Source organism: Nesoenas mayeri (genome assembly GCF_963082525.1).
Source record: "Nesoenas mayeri genome assembly, chromosome: 9".
In the NCBI taxonomy this organism is placed as follows: domain Eukaryota; kingdom Metazoa; phylum Chordata; class Aves; order Columbiformes; family Columbidae; genus Nesoenas; species Nesoenas mayeri.
The window spans coordinates 25,761,063-25,777,255 of record NC_137557.1 but is presented as its reverse complement, the minus strand read 5'-3'; the positions used below and the strand labels follow the sequence as shown (position 1 = coordinate 25,777,255).

The 16,193-nt window shown below is 36.6% G+C and overlaps 1 protein-coding gene across 7 annotated transcripts in view; it reads right to left on the bottom strand.

The window, feature by feature from the left end:
- Positions 1-2,179: 2,179 nt before the first annotated feature.
- AGFG1 (ArfGAP with FG repeats 1) overlaps positions 2,180-16,193 on the bottom strand; it is a 34,676-nt gene continuing 20,662 nt past the window's right edge. Inside the window, exons 5-14 of one of the 7 annotated variants that reach the window (XM_080350048.1) lie at positions 15,858-16,014; positions 11,044-11,160; positions 10,341-10,412; positions 9,247-9,456; positions 8,234-8,417; positions 7,502-7,581; positions 7,134-7,226; positions 3,980-4,138; positions 3,280-3,371; positions 2,180-2,918 (exon numbers count right to left, since the gene is read on the bottom strand). In XM_080350048.1, the coding sequence (XP_080206174.1) occupies positions 2,859-2,918; positions 3,280-3,371; positions 3,980-4,138; positions 7,134-7,226; positions 7,502-7,581; positions 8,234-8,417; positions 9,247-9,456; positions 10,341-10,412; positions 11,044-11,160; positions 15,858-16,014 (1,224 nt within the window). In that variant the 3' untranslated portion in view covers positions 2,180-2,858. The remainder of the gene's footprint in view (positions 2,919-3,279; positions 3,372-3,979; positions 4,139-7,133; positions 7,227-7,501; positions 7,582-8,233; positions 8,418-9,246; positions 9,457-10,340; positions 10,413-11,043; positions 11,161-15,857; positions 16,015-16,193) is intronic. The other 6 variants (XM_080350049.1, XM_080350050.1, XM_080350051.1 and 3 more) reach the window with 6 other exon arrangements.

The window sequence follows — 16,193 nt, the reverse complement described above, 5'->3', positions numbered from 1 at the left end:
TTATAGTCCTCTTTCAGGAATTCCAACCCAATTTGGTCCTTTTCAAATTTATTTTTTGCCTCCTATTTGTTTCTCCAGTGCTTGGTAATTTGCAGCCATTAAATAACTTTGAACTGCAGTACCCGGACATCACATCTGCCTTGTAGAACTCAGGATGTACCTCTTACAGCATCTTCTTATGCATGTTAGAACGGACATGTTAGGATTAAAAGTATTAATCTAGAAGGTCTCAAAATTAATTCCTGTATCAAGTGAAGTGCTTTGATGCTAAAGCAGAAGAAGATACTGAAAAGCTAGTGGAAGTATAATGTTTTGTGCAGCTATGCTACTTGCATCAACAACTGCAGAGATTTGGGAGACAAAACCATTTATAGTAATGGGTGAAGAACTCATTTTGTAAATATGTTTTTTTAAAAAAAAATCCAATCAACAAAACAGCTACAGTGTTAGTTCCTGTTCAATATAAAGGAGACTCAGAACAATACAACATCTTCAACCACTTGTCTGGAATTTCACAAACTTCAAATTAGTGAACATAAAGGTTTGGCAACCTCAAGCAGTATCTGCTTTCAAGCTAGTTATGAAAAATAAGGTATTCCCCTATTTCTGCAGCATCATCTAAAGCTACATGCTTTGCATATGTAAATGAATCTCAGCATCTCTTAGTAGTAATCAGCTTCATTTGGATCAGAACAACTTCAATAGATGCTGATCTCATTAGCCATTGCCCAAACCTTAATTTACATCGATTTAGGTGAAGAGAGCACAGAACTGTTCCCCTTCTACAAGGCTGTTCATTTTGTTGATTTGATCCAGTTTCCTGCAATAAGCATATTTAAGTGGTCCTTAAGTCCTCTGAAGCCTTGCAGTTCCCTGCTCTCTACTGCATTTACGTTGCAATCCTAAAACAGGTAAGATCAACAGCACGGAAGAACTACAGCTGTTATACTGTGGTAAGAGCAAGGGCATCGCCAATATCCTGGCAAGCCTCTATTGCTGGGGATTTGTTTAGTGAATTTTCCAGAGAATCTTGGGAATTAAACTATACACCATACTCTATCCAGCAGTCCTCATCAGAAGGAAAAGACAGACTTCAGGTCTGTTTTAAGTATGCCAACAGGACAAAACCAGACATTTAAGTGAGGAATGCTACTATAAGTAACTTGTTGTATAAGCCGCGTGTCCCCAGCGTTGGGAAAAAAAGATACAGAAGTTACAACCCCCTTGTAGGCAGGTAACACAAGTCAAAATCACTGGTCTAAGTGTTTTACAAACAGCAGTCAGGCATTTCAGCTTCCCTAGACACAGGCAGATCTAACATTCAGGCTGTTGGTTACACATAAAATGTCTTTCTTACCTTCATGAATTTTCATGTTTGTCTCAAATGGTCTCACACATCCTTTTCTCAAAAATCAATCTGATCTCATTCATTCCTGTTATCTTGAAAGGTGTTACGAATTTTTTTTCTCCATCTGGTCAGAAACTTGTTTTCAATCTTGCAGTTTATGTATTCATGATACATTGACATTATTTGCTTAGTTCCAGTATTATGTTGAACTTAAGCCAAGTTATCTTTGTTTAAAACACCATCACCAACTACTTAATTGCAGAGTTATATTTTTCTCAAACCTCTTTACTAACTACCGACTAGACAAGTCAGATATTTTTTCCCCTCTACAAATTCTATTTTAGTTTGGCAGGAAACATTCCAGTAAATAAAAGAGTAATTGATGAATTTAATATTCCACAAGAGGTCTTATAACATATATCAATTTTTAATAAAGAGATTGCTATTATATCTGTGGTACCTTGCCCTGCTATTACACATACCGCCCTGATCACAACTAAGTCTTGTTCCCAGACTCTCATTAGCTACCCATAATGATGTCTTTTGCAGTTGTCTCAAGTAACTACACTCCTCAGTGCTTCCAGTGTCCTTCCCCACACAGCTATTCTGTCCAACTAATCCAAGTTCACTTCACATTTTCCTGTTCGACATGTCACTGCACTTGTGCCAGAAGCTTAATCACAGGAACACAAAGAAACATATCCAAGTGAGGCATACGAAAATTAAGCTTAACTCACCTTTAAGCATATCACTTTTGCTAACACAGCTGTGTATGAGACTCACAAATTACATACATTTTTAACCCCATAAAACATTACTGCACAGAAACGATTGCTTTTTCTAATATTTATTTTTTTCACCTGCAAACTGTAGCAAAACATGATCAGCTTTATTATGCAGACAGGTATCCCTCTAACATTAGAGATTTAGGCATGTATAAATAGAAGAGCTCTTAGGAAAGAAAAACGTTTTGAGAAATGAACGAACCTTCAATTTAACTTCATGACCTCCAATACCAATGGTTAAAATGATGTAGATCATTCATTCCAAGAGATACAACAGCACCTTAGGGTGGCTGATCTATTTCCCAGTAACATTTTTCACATAACAATGTGTTAAAGTTACAAATACTGATATGCACAAATAGCTATTTTCTAAGAAAAATATGTACAGTACTGCAGCATAATGAATGTGGTATCTGCAATAACTTATTAGCCAATTTTAATATACATGATACCGCTACTTTTTACCTGCCAGTTCATAGGTTCAAGGATGTTACCACAGCCCTCTGTTTTGCACATTATTACCTGGTGGGGGGGTGATTTTGGTTTTTTTTGTGTAAATTTTTAAATTTTGTTTTTAAAGGTACACAATGCAGGCTTTTATTTATACTTCTTAAAGACTTCTTTTGTGTTTAAAGCTAATATCAGTGAAACAAGACAACAGTGCAAGAGGCGCAGAGATGTTATGTGACCACATAAGAGTTCTTTTGGGTAAAGTGTCTATAAGGCTATAAGAAAGGATTGGTTGAAGAGCTTCCTGTTGGAAATTGTCCTGTTGGTGCACCAGCCTGGGAGGAAATGAAAGAAACAAAATAAGACAAATATTTAAGATGTTTTTTCCATATTGTAAATCATAAATTCAAGATACACAAAAAAGAAAACAACCTACCGGGAAATATTTCTGACTTATATTGCAGGTTTTGGGTTTGTTTTTTTTTGGTGATTGTCTGAAATTACACTACTGTAAGAGCATGGCATACAACAACTTCTGTTTTGCCATGTCATCATAATACTGAATGGCATTTACAAGACTCACATGCTGCGTTCCCTTATTTGAAGAAAAAAACCGCTTTGTGTTTCTCTAAACTAAGTGTTACAAATTAAGCCTCTTCAGAATACAGAAGTTATTAACATCATGCAACAACTCACCATAAAAGGGTTAATAGATACTCCAACAGCTGCAACTTGTCCAAAAGGAGTTACTACAGGCTTTGCCTGTCCAAATGCAGCAAAACCTGCTCCTTGGAAAGATAAGTGAAAAATATTAACTCTAGTAACCAATTTTTAAAGAGTTCTTGGCTGCAGCTCCCACACAAAAATAAGTGGACACTGAGACTGCACGATCAGTAGGACTGATACTACTTAAACAATCAGGAATGTAAGGGTAAAAACCATGGCTCAGCTCTCTTTGTTTTCAACTGTTTGGAACTAATCAATTTCCATTTTCTACATAGGCACTTTCAGTATTATTTTTATCATTTAAATTTAGGGAAAACAGTACTTTCCAATCTTCTCATGACTGTGTTCTATGAAGTTCAATAAAGTGTTATAATTGGTTGCAGACACTCCAAAAATGAAACAGAACGATCCTTCTTACATAAAAACCCTTTAACCCTGGGAATACTTTATCCTAATCTGATACTAAAATTAAAAGTATCAATTAAGTCCTTGCACACAGCCAAGTGAGAAAGTTCAACTATAGAGCAAAAACAGTATGGGAACCCCTCAATGTTATTATTATCAAGTTCATAACAGAAATAAATATGCACCCATTATTGCTAACTTAAAGACAGATAATTTTCTCCATGTTTGCAATTTAAACAATATTATCTAGAAGGTATAGACCTACCATTTGGCTGCTGCGCAAAAGCAGTCTGTTGAGGGAAAGCTGCCTGGGTTGGGAATGTGGGCTGCTGGAAGTTGCCACTAAAGCTGGTAGGAAGACTGTAGGAGGCAGGAGTTCCAAATCCTGCAGGCATGCTCATGGATGCAGTACCAAATGTTGCGGCTGGCAGGCAAAAAAGAACACTCAATTATTGGAAAGAAATCACTTTTTTTCACTAGACAATTTACTATAATGCCATATTAAGAGAAGCCTCCTAATGTCTCAGTGACCATACAAAAGCTACATTCTATTTCTACAGCCATTGAGCTGATTCGTTAGCTTGGATCGCCACCCACTAGGTACATAGTTTACTTTTGTACTTTAAAAAAATAAATGAAACAATTTAAAAATTACTCGGTTCAGCACATTCAGACACGTTTTCTGAAAAGGAAAACTTGTTTTACATTCTCTACAGTACCATATACTTGCCCCAGAGTTTTAGTGGCAAAACTCTGTATACATCAGAAGCAAGCACTTTCAGGCAGTATAAGCCCTTTTGTTTTTCTCCTCCTGAGAAAAGCATGAAAGCATCTTCCTACATGAAGCTGCATTACAGAAAGCTACAAGTCAGAAAACAAAAAAACCACCACCCAAAACCCAAAGGGATACATGCATCCCCTCTGTCTTCATCCCATCCTTAATGGCACTTGAAAGGAAATTCTCACCATGCACATTATTTGCATACAAAGTTCATCTTGCAAACACTCTTACTGTTGAGGTAAGACTTAAAAATCCAAAACTTTTCATCTGATTCTCTGCTGAACATTTCAAGTAAAGAACACACGGTTCATAAGCAATTGCACATGCCTTCAGCAAATAAACAGGAGCACATCAAGTGCAAAACTGTAGTAACAAAACCATTATTCAGTCTTTTGGGAGTTATTCTTTAAAGGAGAAGCATATAGAAGGTTTTCTGGTACAAATACAGACACCAGACATTTTATTCTAGTTCAACATCAAGACAGGACTTTTCTTTTGAATTGTTACAAGTTAAATTTTATGCAAGCTCAACTGTTTAAAAAAAAGAAAAATGAACATAGCTTAATCACCAGTTGAAAAAATTAACCCTGAAGTATTCAAGGGCAAGATGTTCTACATACGTAAACTGTCGACAAAGTATGCACAAAACTAATGTACTGACATTGTTCTCAAGTTGTGGTTAGCAGAGAAGCTATTCAACATGAAAACTTGCTAAAACAGCAAACAAAAGCACAAAGTGAGCAGTGACATGGGATATCCCAAAAGGCATCAAACTATCGTTGGTAAAAACTTCAAGAGTCACTCAACTTGTTAGCATCAGATTGTGACCATGGAGGATATCAATAATGGTTTTGTTTTAGTCACTCAACAGGTTGTCTACTTATGCTCTGGTCTCCTTTTTGCCCAGTTGCCAAACACCCACATCCACTCCATTTTAAAACATGGAAAGTCTTCTGAAATTCAATGTGCAGAGAACCAGATAGCTATCAATAAGCTTTTACAAGCAAGAACAATTAGCCACAAGAAACTTGATACCAAATGTGGCCACCTACCAAAATGAGCCTGAGGAAATATGTGAGAGTGCATTGCTCCCGAGAGGCCTTATGGAAGCCACAAAGAGACCAGACAACGTCAAGTCATTTATACACTCTAGAACAGTTGTTTCTCAGTTATATATCTATGTATACATATAGATATAAATATACACAGGTACCAAACAATTCATCCATAGCATGACCAGCAATAGATTAAGCTAAGGAAACCTTTAGAAATAAAGGCTACAAAACAGATCTCCCACGGAATAAATAGCAATGTTCATGCAGAAAGAAAGCTTAGCATAAAAGGACAAGCTACACGCTTACACCTTACACTTAAAGGAGTAGAATATTATCTTTACTTATAGTCATTACCCCCACTGCCTAGTACATAACATCAGAATAGCTGCCAAAGGGTTGGAACCTCTGCAAGCCAAGTTCAGCAGTTCAGAAGGTAGAACAGAGTTGCCATATTCAAGCAAATTTATCTAAAGAGGCTACAAGTTCTTAATGATGATCCAAAATAGCACAGTCAGGAAAGATTAAAATAAGGAAAAATATATTTGTGGTATTAAAACAAGTTTAACTGCATAATATCCCAAAATAGACTGGAAAGAGAACTCATTTTAGCAGAAGATGTGAATTTGATGAATTCAGTTTTAACTCAGCCTGATCAGTTTAATTCAACCTACCTAAAACTTTGAGCAAAGCACAACTGTTAAAAAGCATACGCAAGCAGATTTTAATCTATGTAAGTCCAGTTAATAGATAAAAGTGCTAAAATGTAGTAGTGCCTTTGCAGAGAAAAAATGTAGCATAATCTAGCAGTCATATAAATCAGAGTTCAGTGTTTTAAAGACAAGTTTGCTTTTTAAAAACTGATAAAGTTTTTGTCTATTGAATTCTGATTCTACAGAATCCTCCTCCAGAAAATCAGTGTAATTGCTGAGGGTAAAGATTATACTTAAACATATGCTTTACTGTTAAAAACAGAAAAAAATACAGGATACCACCAACATACTGAATAAGTGGACTGGTGAGCAGCTAATAGCTCAGCAGCCTTGTCTTTCCTGGTTCTAACTCCAACTCTTTGGTTTTGAGAGCTTTCAGGAGTTTGAAATAAAGAAAGAAATTTTGAAAAGTGTACCAGTTTAGCAGCAGGGCTTTCAAGATCCCTGATTTCAGGGCAACCTGCTATGAAACATACTTCAAAGCCAAGGGTACACTCTTGGAAGGTACCCAACTGGTAATACAGAGGCTAAAACATCTTAGGTAGTATTAGATTTTTAATAGATCATTTTGACATTTTTTGTGGCCATCACTTGAAATCCTATGATTGAGTCAGAAACAGGAAAATAGTGTCCTCAGCCCAAGAAGAAACATGACTTTTCTAAGAAAAAAGAAATAAAAGATATTTCAAGTTGATTTCTGAAGCCTGTTCATAAATACAGGACTCTACGATGAACACACACACAACATCAAATAGACTAGAGACAGATAATACAGAAAATCTTTAAGGAACAAATTACATAGCTATGAAAAAAAAAAAATCATTGCAAGCCTTAAAAGAAAGTTTCTCAGACACTTAGTGGTTTTTTCCTAACCTGTTGCTCCTCGGCTATTGGTCTGGAATGGATTTGTTGAAGGTGCCACTGGGGCAACAGGGGCAGCTACAAATGGATTTGTGGAAGGTGTTGCTGAAAGATCAAAAACATTTTATTTAATGAAGTCTTTTAAAAACAGAGAATCTGACTTATGTGTAAGTTTATACAGCGACACATAACTATCTAAAATTACATGAAAAATTAGGAACTGATAATGAAATGCTTAATTTGAAATGCATTACAACATTACTTTTTTGGCATCCTTTAGTAGCTTCAATATCACTAGTGTCAAAGTACAGCACTAGCAACTAAAAAGTAGTAAGATGTTTGCGTACAGTCCACAAAAGGTGTTATTAACACTTGTATACCTCCAAAGGGAGCAGGCACACTTGAAGATGCAGGTTGTGTCTGTGCAGTAGCAGCCACGGGTACTGTTCCAAAAGCATTGCTGAAAATAATTCATATATTCAGTGAAGTCAGAATTGCTTGTTTAACAATTAAATACAACTCACAATTATTGTTGGCATGCAAAATAATAGAAAAGGAACGCTTACGTGCAGTTTGCAAACTGCAATATAATTCACTGCCGCGAGAAACTGAGCCCCTGATGCCAGGCTCAGAGACTATAACTAGTGCTGAGCAATGAAAAGCCCTCACCACCAACAGCAGGGGAAAGAATATTGAACAGAGGCCATCAGGATGAAGGTTGCAAAGCTGAAGCTTTAGGGGCATGTGCCATACCAGGCAAAGCTATAACAGACATTTGGTATCTATTATTTTTATGATCTAAAAAAGTACTGGTTTGCACCATTTACATTATAAATATCTGAATTTCTTTTTTTGCCAAGGACAACGCTACGATTTTCAGTATGCATGCAAATAGTCTGTACAAAAAGGTGTTACCATCTAACAGGTTTTGCATGCAATGACTAGGAAGGTGCAGAGAACATTCTGCTGACAGAAAGTATTCTTAACTTTATCTTGTAATACCCTATCAGACAGTACTGCTACTATTTTAAACAAAGGATGCAGTTTCAGTAATACCTCTGAACTCATGTTGCTGAAGGCAATGTAGAAAGTCAACTATGTCTAACATGTACCTGTTAACATTACTGGGGGAAGTATATGCGTTAGTAGAGGTTGCTGTGGAGCTGAACACGCTGTCTAATTCTGCTAGAGCCGCATACTTGTCTGAAGATGCACTTGACTGATTTGCAGCTGCCAACGCAGGACCTGCTGATGCTGACACAACTGTACTGAAGCCACTTCCTTGCTCACCACCACCTACAAAGAAAGAAAACAGATTAAAAGTAAAGATAGTTTCACTTTATGCCTTGCCAATGTTGAGAATTAAATTAAAGTTCATGGACAGTTTAAGTTTGACTTAAAAACTAAATACGCACTAGGACATGCAGGAAAAAATATTAGCCATTAGCTATTACCAAAGCATCACGCTTCTGCAGCTCCAAAGAGCCTCCAGTTTCCCTGGAAAATAATGATTCAGTACTACCATCATCTTCAACTAGAAAATTCAATAAAACACATACCCACAAATAATCCATTTCAGAACAAAGCCCTACATTATAAACCAATGCAAGTTTTTATACACCATTTAGAAAGAAAAAAAAGTTACAGAATAACTAGTTTTTTTCTCAACTTAAAAATCAAGCAAATCCAAGTATCACTGCTACTAGTTTATAAAAAAATAAAGCCAAATCTTTTTGTGGCAGAGAGGTAGGAAAGCTACTCTGGCAGTTCTCTGCAACAACCGTAGCTCTCCATTCAAGAGCCTTCACTACAGGTTTTAACACAATGAAAATATATTGTTATATTTTTGCACCATTGCAGTAATTCTTTAGCTATTACTACTAAGAGTTATTCATCTTGATAGGAAGTAGGTTCCTAAAAATCAGTCTTCTGATGACAGCCTTTTGGAGTGATGTTAGTCTTAAAACTTACATCTTGCACATTAGGGGTACACTGATGTGAAATTCTACTGATAACTTAAAAGAGAGGACATTTTGAAATATGGTTATTATTTTGACAAGCACAGCCATCCTTGTAGTAAGTATACAGAGGTGGAATAAGCACCTCAGAGAATAAACTTTAATACCTTGCCCTGCGCTGAAGATATTATCTAAATTAGCAAGAGCTGCATATTTGTCAGCTGACTGGAGATTGGGTTTATTCACTGCAGCTTTACTGGCTGCAGATGCTGTTGTGTTAATCTGAGAAGCATTGAAGGCTCCAAAATCAGCACTGGAGGATTTGGGGAAGTTGTCAAAGTGAGCAAAGTTAGCATTCGCTGATCCAGCACCTCCACCTGTAACAAAGTAAGTTAAACATGATCAACACTCCAAAGCTAGAGAAAGTGTGTCCAATGGCAACTGATGGCACAATAATCCCACCTCTTTCTGGTTACATGAGGCAATGTATTCCCCCACCCCATCCCACATGTTCAAGACCCTTTCCCGTTTCCTTCAACATTTCATTGGGACATGAGAAAAAGAATAACTTTTCTTTCATAATCATAATTTGATCCTGAAAAACTATGTGCTGTTTATTAGCTGTTGAAGTAATTTCAACAACAATATTTTGCTAGAAAAATAAATATTTGCCTGAATCTTTACATTCAAAATAAAGCAGCTTTATTTTGCTGTCACGTGTCTAATGAATACCTCCTATTTGCATTTACTTAATGGCACAATGTTTAACCACATGGAGTGTCAGCAATCATTCTAAGCAAAAACCAGTGCCTAGACATCAAAAGGTAGTATGATATGATATCATGCCGAGGTTTAGAGACAGTTTGGTTCTCTGTTCTCAGATTTTTCAACTACATCCCATCAGGGAAGAGGTGAGGGGGAAGACACAACACAGCTCTTTTTGTGCTAAGTCTCCACTGATGTCAGAAATATATAAATCAGTGTTAAAGATCTGACTTATGTCCACACAACTGAACTTCAGTTCAAACATGAAACCATGAGCTTCCACCTCTACAGTGTCCAGACACGTACTTAAATTTAAAGGAGTTGTTCCATTAAGTGTTCCGCATTTTATAGCAGTTGAGGATTTGACTCGTACTACAGAACGCGCAAGTTTCTAATAGCATAACCAATAAGTTAAAACATATGCAAAAGTAGGAATGAAAATGCTATACTACAATGAAAATGAAGCAAGCTGAGTTTTCCACTGTGTGGAACTTACTGTGTACAGCCTGGAGAGGAAAAGCTGAAGTAAATTCACCAAAACTGCAGCTAGATGAAAGCGTTCTGAACGCTGGACAGCCAGAAATTGTGTGTGGGTTAAAGTTAACATAAGAAGGGAAAAAGAAAATTTGAAAAGAAGTTTAACACAACACCACACTCAAAAGAAAAGAAAAAAAAAGGAAAAGAAAGTCAGTCAGCCAAAGATCTAGACAAACAGCAAGTGTAAGCTCAAGCAGAAGTTCTAAAGCATGATCAAATGAAAGGAAAGCAAAATAAAACTCAGCAATAGACTCTACACATGAAGTCAGATATACTGAAGTGTGTGCATATGTTATACATATGCATGGACACACTTTTTTTGGTACAGTGATGCGCTTTTGGGTCTTACTGAAACACTTCTCTTACAAAATAAAGAGTCAATTTGGTATTTATCAAAAGCAGTATGGGTTACTTTTTTCACAGTTATTTCAGGTGTAGAGCGAACAAAAACAGTGCCATAAATCAGACTTCTGAGTAGCATTAGAAAAAAAAATAATCAACACCAAACAGAAGGAATTCATTTTGAGTTTCCCCAGAGCTTCTGATGGCTTGGTTGCATTAAAGCAGGCAGATGCAAGAAATAAACTCAGCTTAAGTACCTTCCAACATAAAGGTAAGGATTATTTCAATTAAGTATTAATCAAAAGTGCTAGGAGTTCTACCTGTATTTTGGGGCTGAAAAGACTGACTTGCTGTGGGGAAACCTCCAAAATTACTCAAGCCACTAGACTGTCCAAATGCATCAAAGTTTGCAAAACCTGCATTTGCAGAGTTCTGCGCTGTAAATTGCAAAGGAACAAAACATGTTAATGGATATGGGAAATAAACACAAAAACAGATGTATTAACTGAATTCATGGTCATGACAGCCTCCAAGGGTTATGTCCTACCTTGTAATTTCTTTTTACATGAAAAAAATTATACATGATACTCTACAATAGAATCTTTGAACAAACTTTTACAAGTCACCTTCCCAGAGCTGTACCAGTTAATGCTACTTTTCTCCTCCTCGCACGTGCTACTACTCACAACTGCATAACCTGATAAGTCCAGTTCAGCTTAACCCCAGAGTGTTTGCAGGGGTGGTTGGTCAGGGAAAAACAGGCAAAAAGTACAGAATACCAGATGTATACCTGTAGAACCCAAATCAGGTATCATTCTAAATGCTGGTTTCCAAAACTAGAATTTGTGTCCTAACTGAACATTTCTTTGGGAATAAAAATTAGAAGGCATTCTTGTAACACACTGGCAACTTCAATTCCTCATATACAAAGTGCTTCTTCCACAGGTGAATTTAGTGTGGCACCACTTGAATAGCTTTGGCTGGGTTTATATATTCATTTCACTGGAAAAGTCAGTTTAAAAAAAAAAAATCAATAAATCAGAGTACAGAAATATGGAAAACTGATAGCAATGTCAAGAAGATAGCATTCATAGTGTATCCACAAAATAAAATCCAAGGAAATTTCAAACAATTTCAGTTTTCGCCTTCCTTTCGTGTCATGCTATAGGAGAAAATCAAAGTTAACACCCATCTAATTTCAAACAGCTGGACATTCAAGCATCTACAGATTCAACAGGAATTGTTTGCCTAGCTACTAAGTTCCACAGAAAGTCTTAAGTACTGTTATAAGGCAGCAGTAAGGGAAAAAAATGGTTTTAATCAAATGCAACTCAAAGCCCTATTATCTAAAGAGAGCCCACAAAACAGCTTCTACAACAGCTGTTTGCAATACACTATATTCTTAGGTCATTATTTGTTTTTTTTCTGGAGGGATGTTGCAGATTACATATACTAAAAAAAAAACAATAAAATATGGAGATTGTACTGTTATTTAATAGGCAGGTAATGCTAAAGTTGCATTAGGTCACATAATTTCTATTCAAAAAGCGTCTATAGTACAGATTTATAAACTACAAGGTCACTTTTATACAAACTACTGCATTTCACACTGCTGCTAACATAAATGAAAGTATTTCCCTTCACAGGGGATGCTGGGAGAGAGCGTGAGGTTTGACTCCGTATCACTTTTCATTGGAAGTGTCCATGCATATTGGGTTTATGTGGCATGCGTTAGGTAGCTGGGGACTGTAGGGGTGGCCCATGCAAGAAGAGCTGAGAAGCTGCCCCCATTTCCAACAGCCAGGTTCAGCTGGCTCCAAAGCAGACCTGCTGCTGCCCAAAGCTGCGCCCAGCAGCAATGCTGCTGGCACCTCTGGTAACATATGTAAGAAAAGGTAAAAACACTGTGAAGCAGCTGTGAGAGTGAGGAGGGAGGAAAACGCAAGAGAAACAACCCTGCAGACACCAAGGTTAGCAAAGAGGGAGCAATGCTTTCATCATGATGCATGAATTGGATGGGGGCTACTCTGAGACTGATGTTTACCTGGCCAAATAAGATTAAGTACATAAATATCGCTCCTACAATAGTGACAAAATTGTCCATTAAAACTACTCAAACCAAATATTTTGGCAAGAATCTTAAATGAAATATCTTCTGGGTCTACATTAAAAACTGGAACACATTCTATTTCTAGCCACTTTTAGCAATTTGATTGCATCAGCTGGCATAGAAAGTATGATCTGCAAGTGGGCCCATGTTAAAACAGTAAAGCTGTAGAGACTCTTCTGCAGAGTATTCAGATGTTTATCTTGCTTTATTTTATGTGGTGAAGTTTAAACCTATGTAAAAGTGGCACAAAGGTAAAGACCACGTAAGACTTGTACTCTCCTGTACCATGTTTTTAAGGATGGACTGGCAATTCCAAAATTCAGCTGTCCACACAGAAACCCAAAAGACCTTAAGTAAGTTAAGGAACTGTAGCGTACTGCAGATTGGCATAGATGCACAACTGCTGTTGTGCCTGCCGGTCACTAAGGCAGCACAAAAGCAACAGCACTGGCCATGGCAATGCAAGCTGCCCCTAAAGTTTCTTCTGTAAGGTCTGCACTACATTTAGTACATGAAAAATTGAAAAAACAAAACAAAACAAAACAACAAAATCCAAAAGTCCACATATATTCAACTATAAAATTGAAAATAATTCTCTAGAAGACAATAACTGTCATACTATTTTTTCTTATGGGTAAAGACTCTTTTCACTTGTTACCCATGATAAGAGCTATGCTGTGTGATTAAGTCTTTTTAAAATCTTTCGTGCAGGCCTTCTATTCAGTTAGTCTACATGCAATTTTTAAAAAATATTGTTGTTGCTATTAGCCTGTAAACAACAGAACAGTTGCCTACCATCATCTTCAAAATCTCATTTTGCAGAAATTATAGAACATTGTAAAGTAAATACAGGCAATAAACATAAGGTCAGCATGTTTCCCCGTCAACATAAAATGTCCTGAGCCACCTTAGTATATTAGAAAACTCAAAAAACAGGGAACATATCAGAAGTTGCACTTCCTGCATGATTTTCAAGCTTTACATCAAGAATTTGCAGCTCACAGCACAAGTTTGTTAATATTTTCCTATCAGCTGCTGCACTCAGTTGTGCCTTAATTGCACTTATACTGGAAGACAATAAATTTGCTGGTGCTCTTCAGTGATTTCTTTAGTTAACCACTGTGTACAGAAAGGTCCATCCCTGTAGGCACAGCTAAAATCAAGCCCTAAAACAAGAACACCAGACCATAAAAACTGAGAAAGTAGTGCTGGACTAAATATAAGTTCATCCATCCTCTGCTGAAGTGTGATTACTAACAAGGATTACATGTTTATACAGCTCCTTAAATGAGCATTTAAAACCCATTTTTTGCCAAACCTGATAGACTGATTAACCCTTTTTGTCTTCCAAAGGCAAGAGCAATATTTATTACTTTCAGGTAACACTACTCTGTGGTTACCGCATACAGAACAAACCTTACAAGTATTTTACCCTAATGAGTCAGAAAATACCTTCAGATAAACCAGTCCGCAATACACATTCAGCTACTGCATACTCAAAACGACATTTTGTCTTTTAGAAACTGATTTACCAGCCCTGAAACTGTTTTGGATTCTCAAACTTATGGAAACGAGTAATGAGAATGACCACAATGGTTAACTATTGAAACTGACCAGTAGCCCATACAGCTGAGTACCCCTCTCAATTTTGACTGTCAGCACTTACTATAACCAGAAGTTAACATACTCTTTCATAAGATTATATTTATTCCAGAGTGTTCATATTGCTTGGTAATTTTTAAAAGGATAAAAAGCAGATATGCAGTAGAATTTTACCTAGATTTGAAACCTAGTATTGAAATATCGCTTTAACAGAATTTTCATCTCCTGAAACCCACAAAGAGCAATTAGGTGTATATACATATCAAAATCATTCATCAACAAATCTGGAAAGAATAAGTTGTTAGAAAAAATTAAATATTTGCTCTCTTCAGTAAAACTGTCCAACTTTGGCCAGTCAGCACAAGTTCTCCCAGTTAAATATACCTCCAAAAGATGACCAACATGAAATCTTAGTTTAAAAAATACCCTGCAACAACAATTCTTATTCTACATTATTATTTTCAAACTTTTTCTTTGAAAGTTAACTTGGAGAAGGCCTTGATACTTTGCTCAGCTCCTCAGATGTGCCTTAAGTCCCCTCTATCATGTTTCCTCTCAGCTATTAACAATTTCAGGACTGATTTGCAAGAAATATCTCTTATTTTTGGTGGCTTAGCAGCATCACGGTTTCTCTCAGAAAAACAAGATGAAAAGCCAATTCAGACAAGACAGGCAAAGGTACTTTCCCACAATTACAATGCAAGTTAGAAACAACATACTTCAGTGACCACAGAATCAACTGTTTATTTAGGATAGACTATGTCTCAAGATCTTTGGCTGAAAATATATCCTGAGGGCTCAATATATTTTACTGAAACAATTCTTTAAGAATTCAAGGCCTACCCGCATCCTCAGTCAATACATATGCTCAAAGCTTGTTTATTCTTCCTGAAACTACAGAATACTACCCACATGGGTGGCATTCAGCTTTCAGATAGACACATACACAAAATAAGAGGTCATTCTTTAAACTGAGCAAGCCTTTGTTTTCCTCTTAACAAACTGACAGTTATTGTCAATGCATTTGAACTCCCTGTAAGTCATTATATCTTCTTTCCACAAATGTTCTTCCTAATAATTTTCAGAAATAAAATTGAAGGTCTAATAGCAGCTTCTCCCTACATTCTGTTACTCATCCTCTCACTCTCTCCCCCCAAAAATTTAAAGTTCTAGTAGTAGGCAGAAAGAGTCTGATCATACATATCATAGAAAATAGCTATAGCAACTCCCACTTCAACAGCAGGATTATCAGCCTGTCTTCAAGCTTTCTTTATAAAGATCTAAAGGCAATCTTGAGTAGTACAACATTCTCAAGGCACAGAAGTTACACATACCTCATTAAAAAGTTTAGTCTAAAGTAATAAAAAAATTTAAGACTACATTTTATACATTTAAAAGAGATATCCTGCTCAGAATACTTACCTGTGTGACTGTTGAAGTGTGCAAAATTAGCAAAATTTGCTGTAGCAGTTGACTGAGGAGGAGCAGCAGCAAAGATATCTGAGCCAAGGTCACTGAGGAGGTCAAATTGTTTCTTTTCTTGTTGCTGCTGTCCTTGAGATCGAACTACAACAGGAGACTACAAACAACATTTCAATTAGCCAATACAAAAAAGCTGATATTTTATAAACTGACTTTTGTGAAATACTAGAAGAATAGACTAAGGATATTTCTTTAACAAGCCATTTATTCCTGAAGCTTAAGATGCTGTAGAGAGCACAGGCCCTTCTCCTATAGTATGAAGAAGACTACCAATTT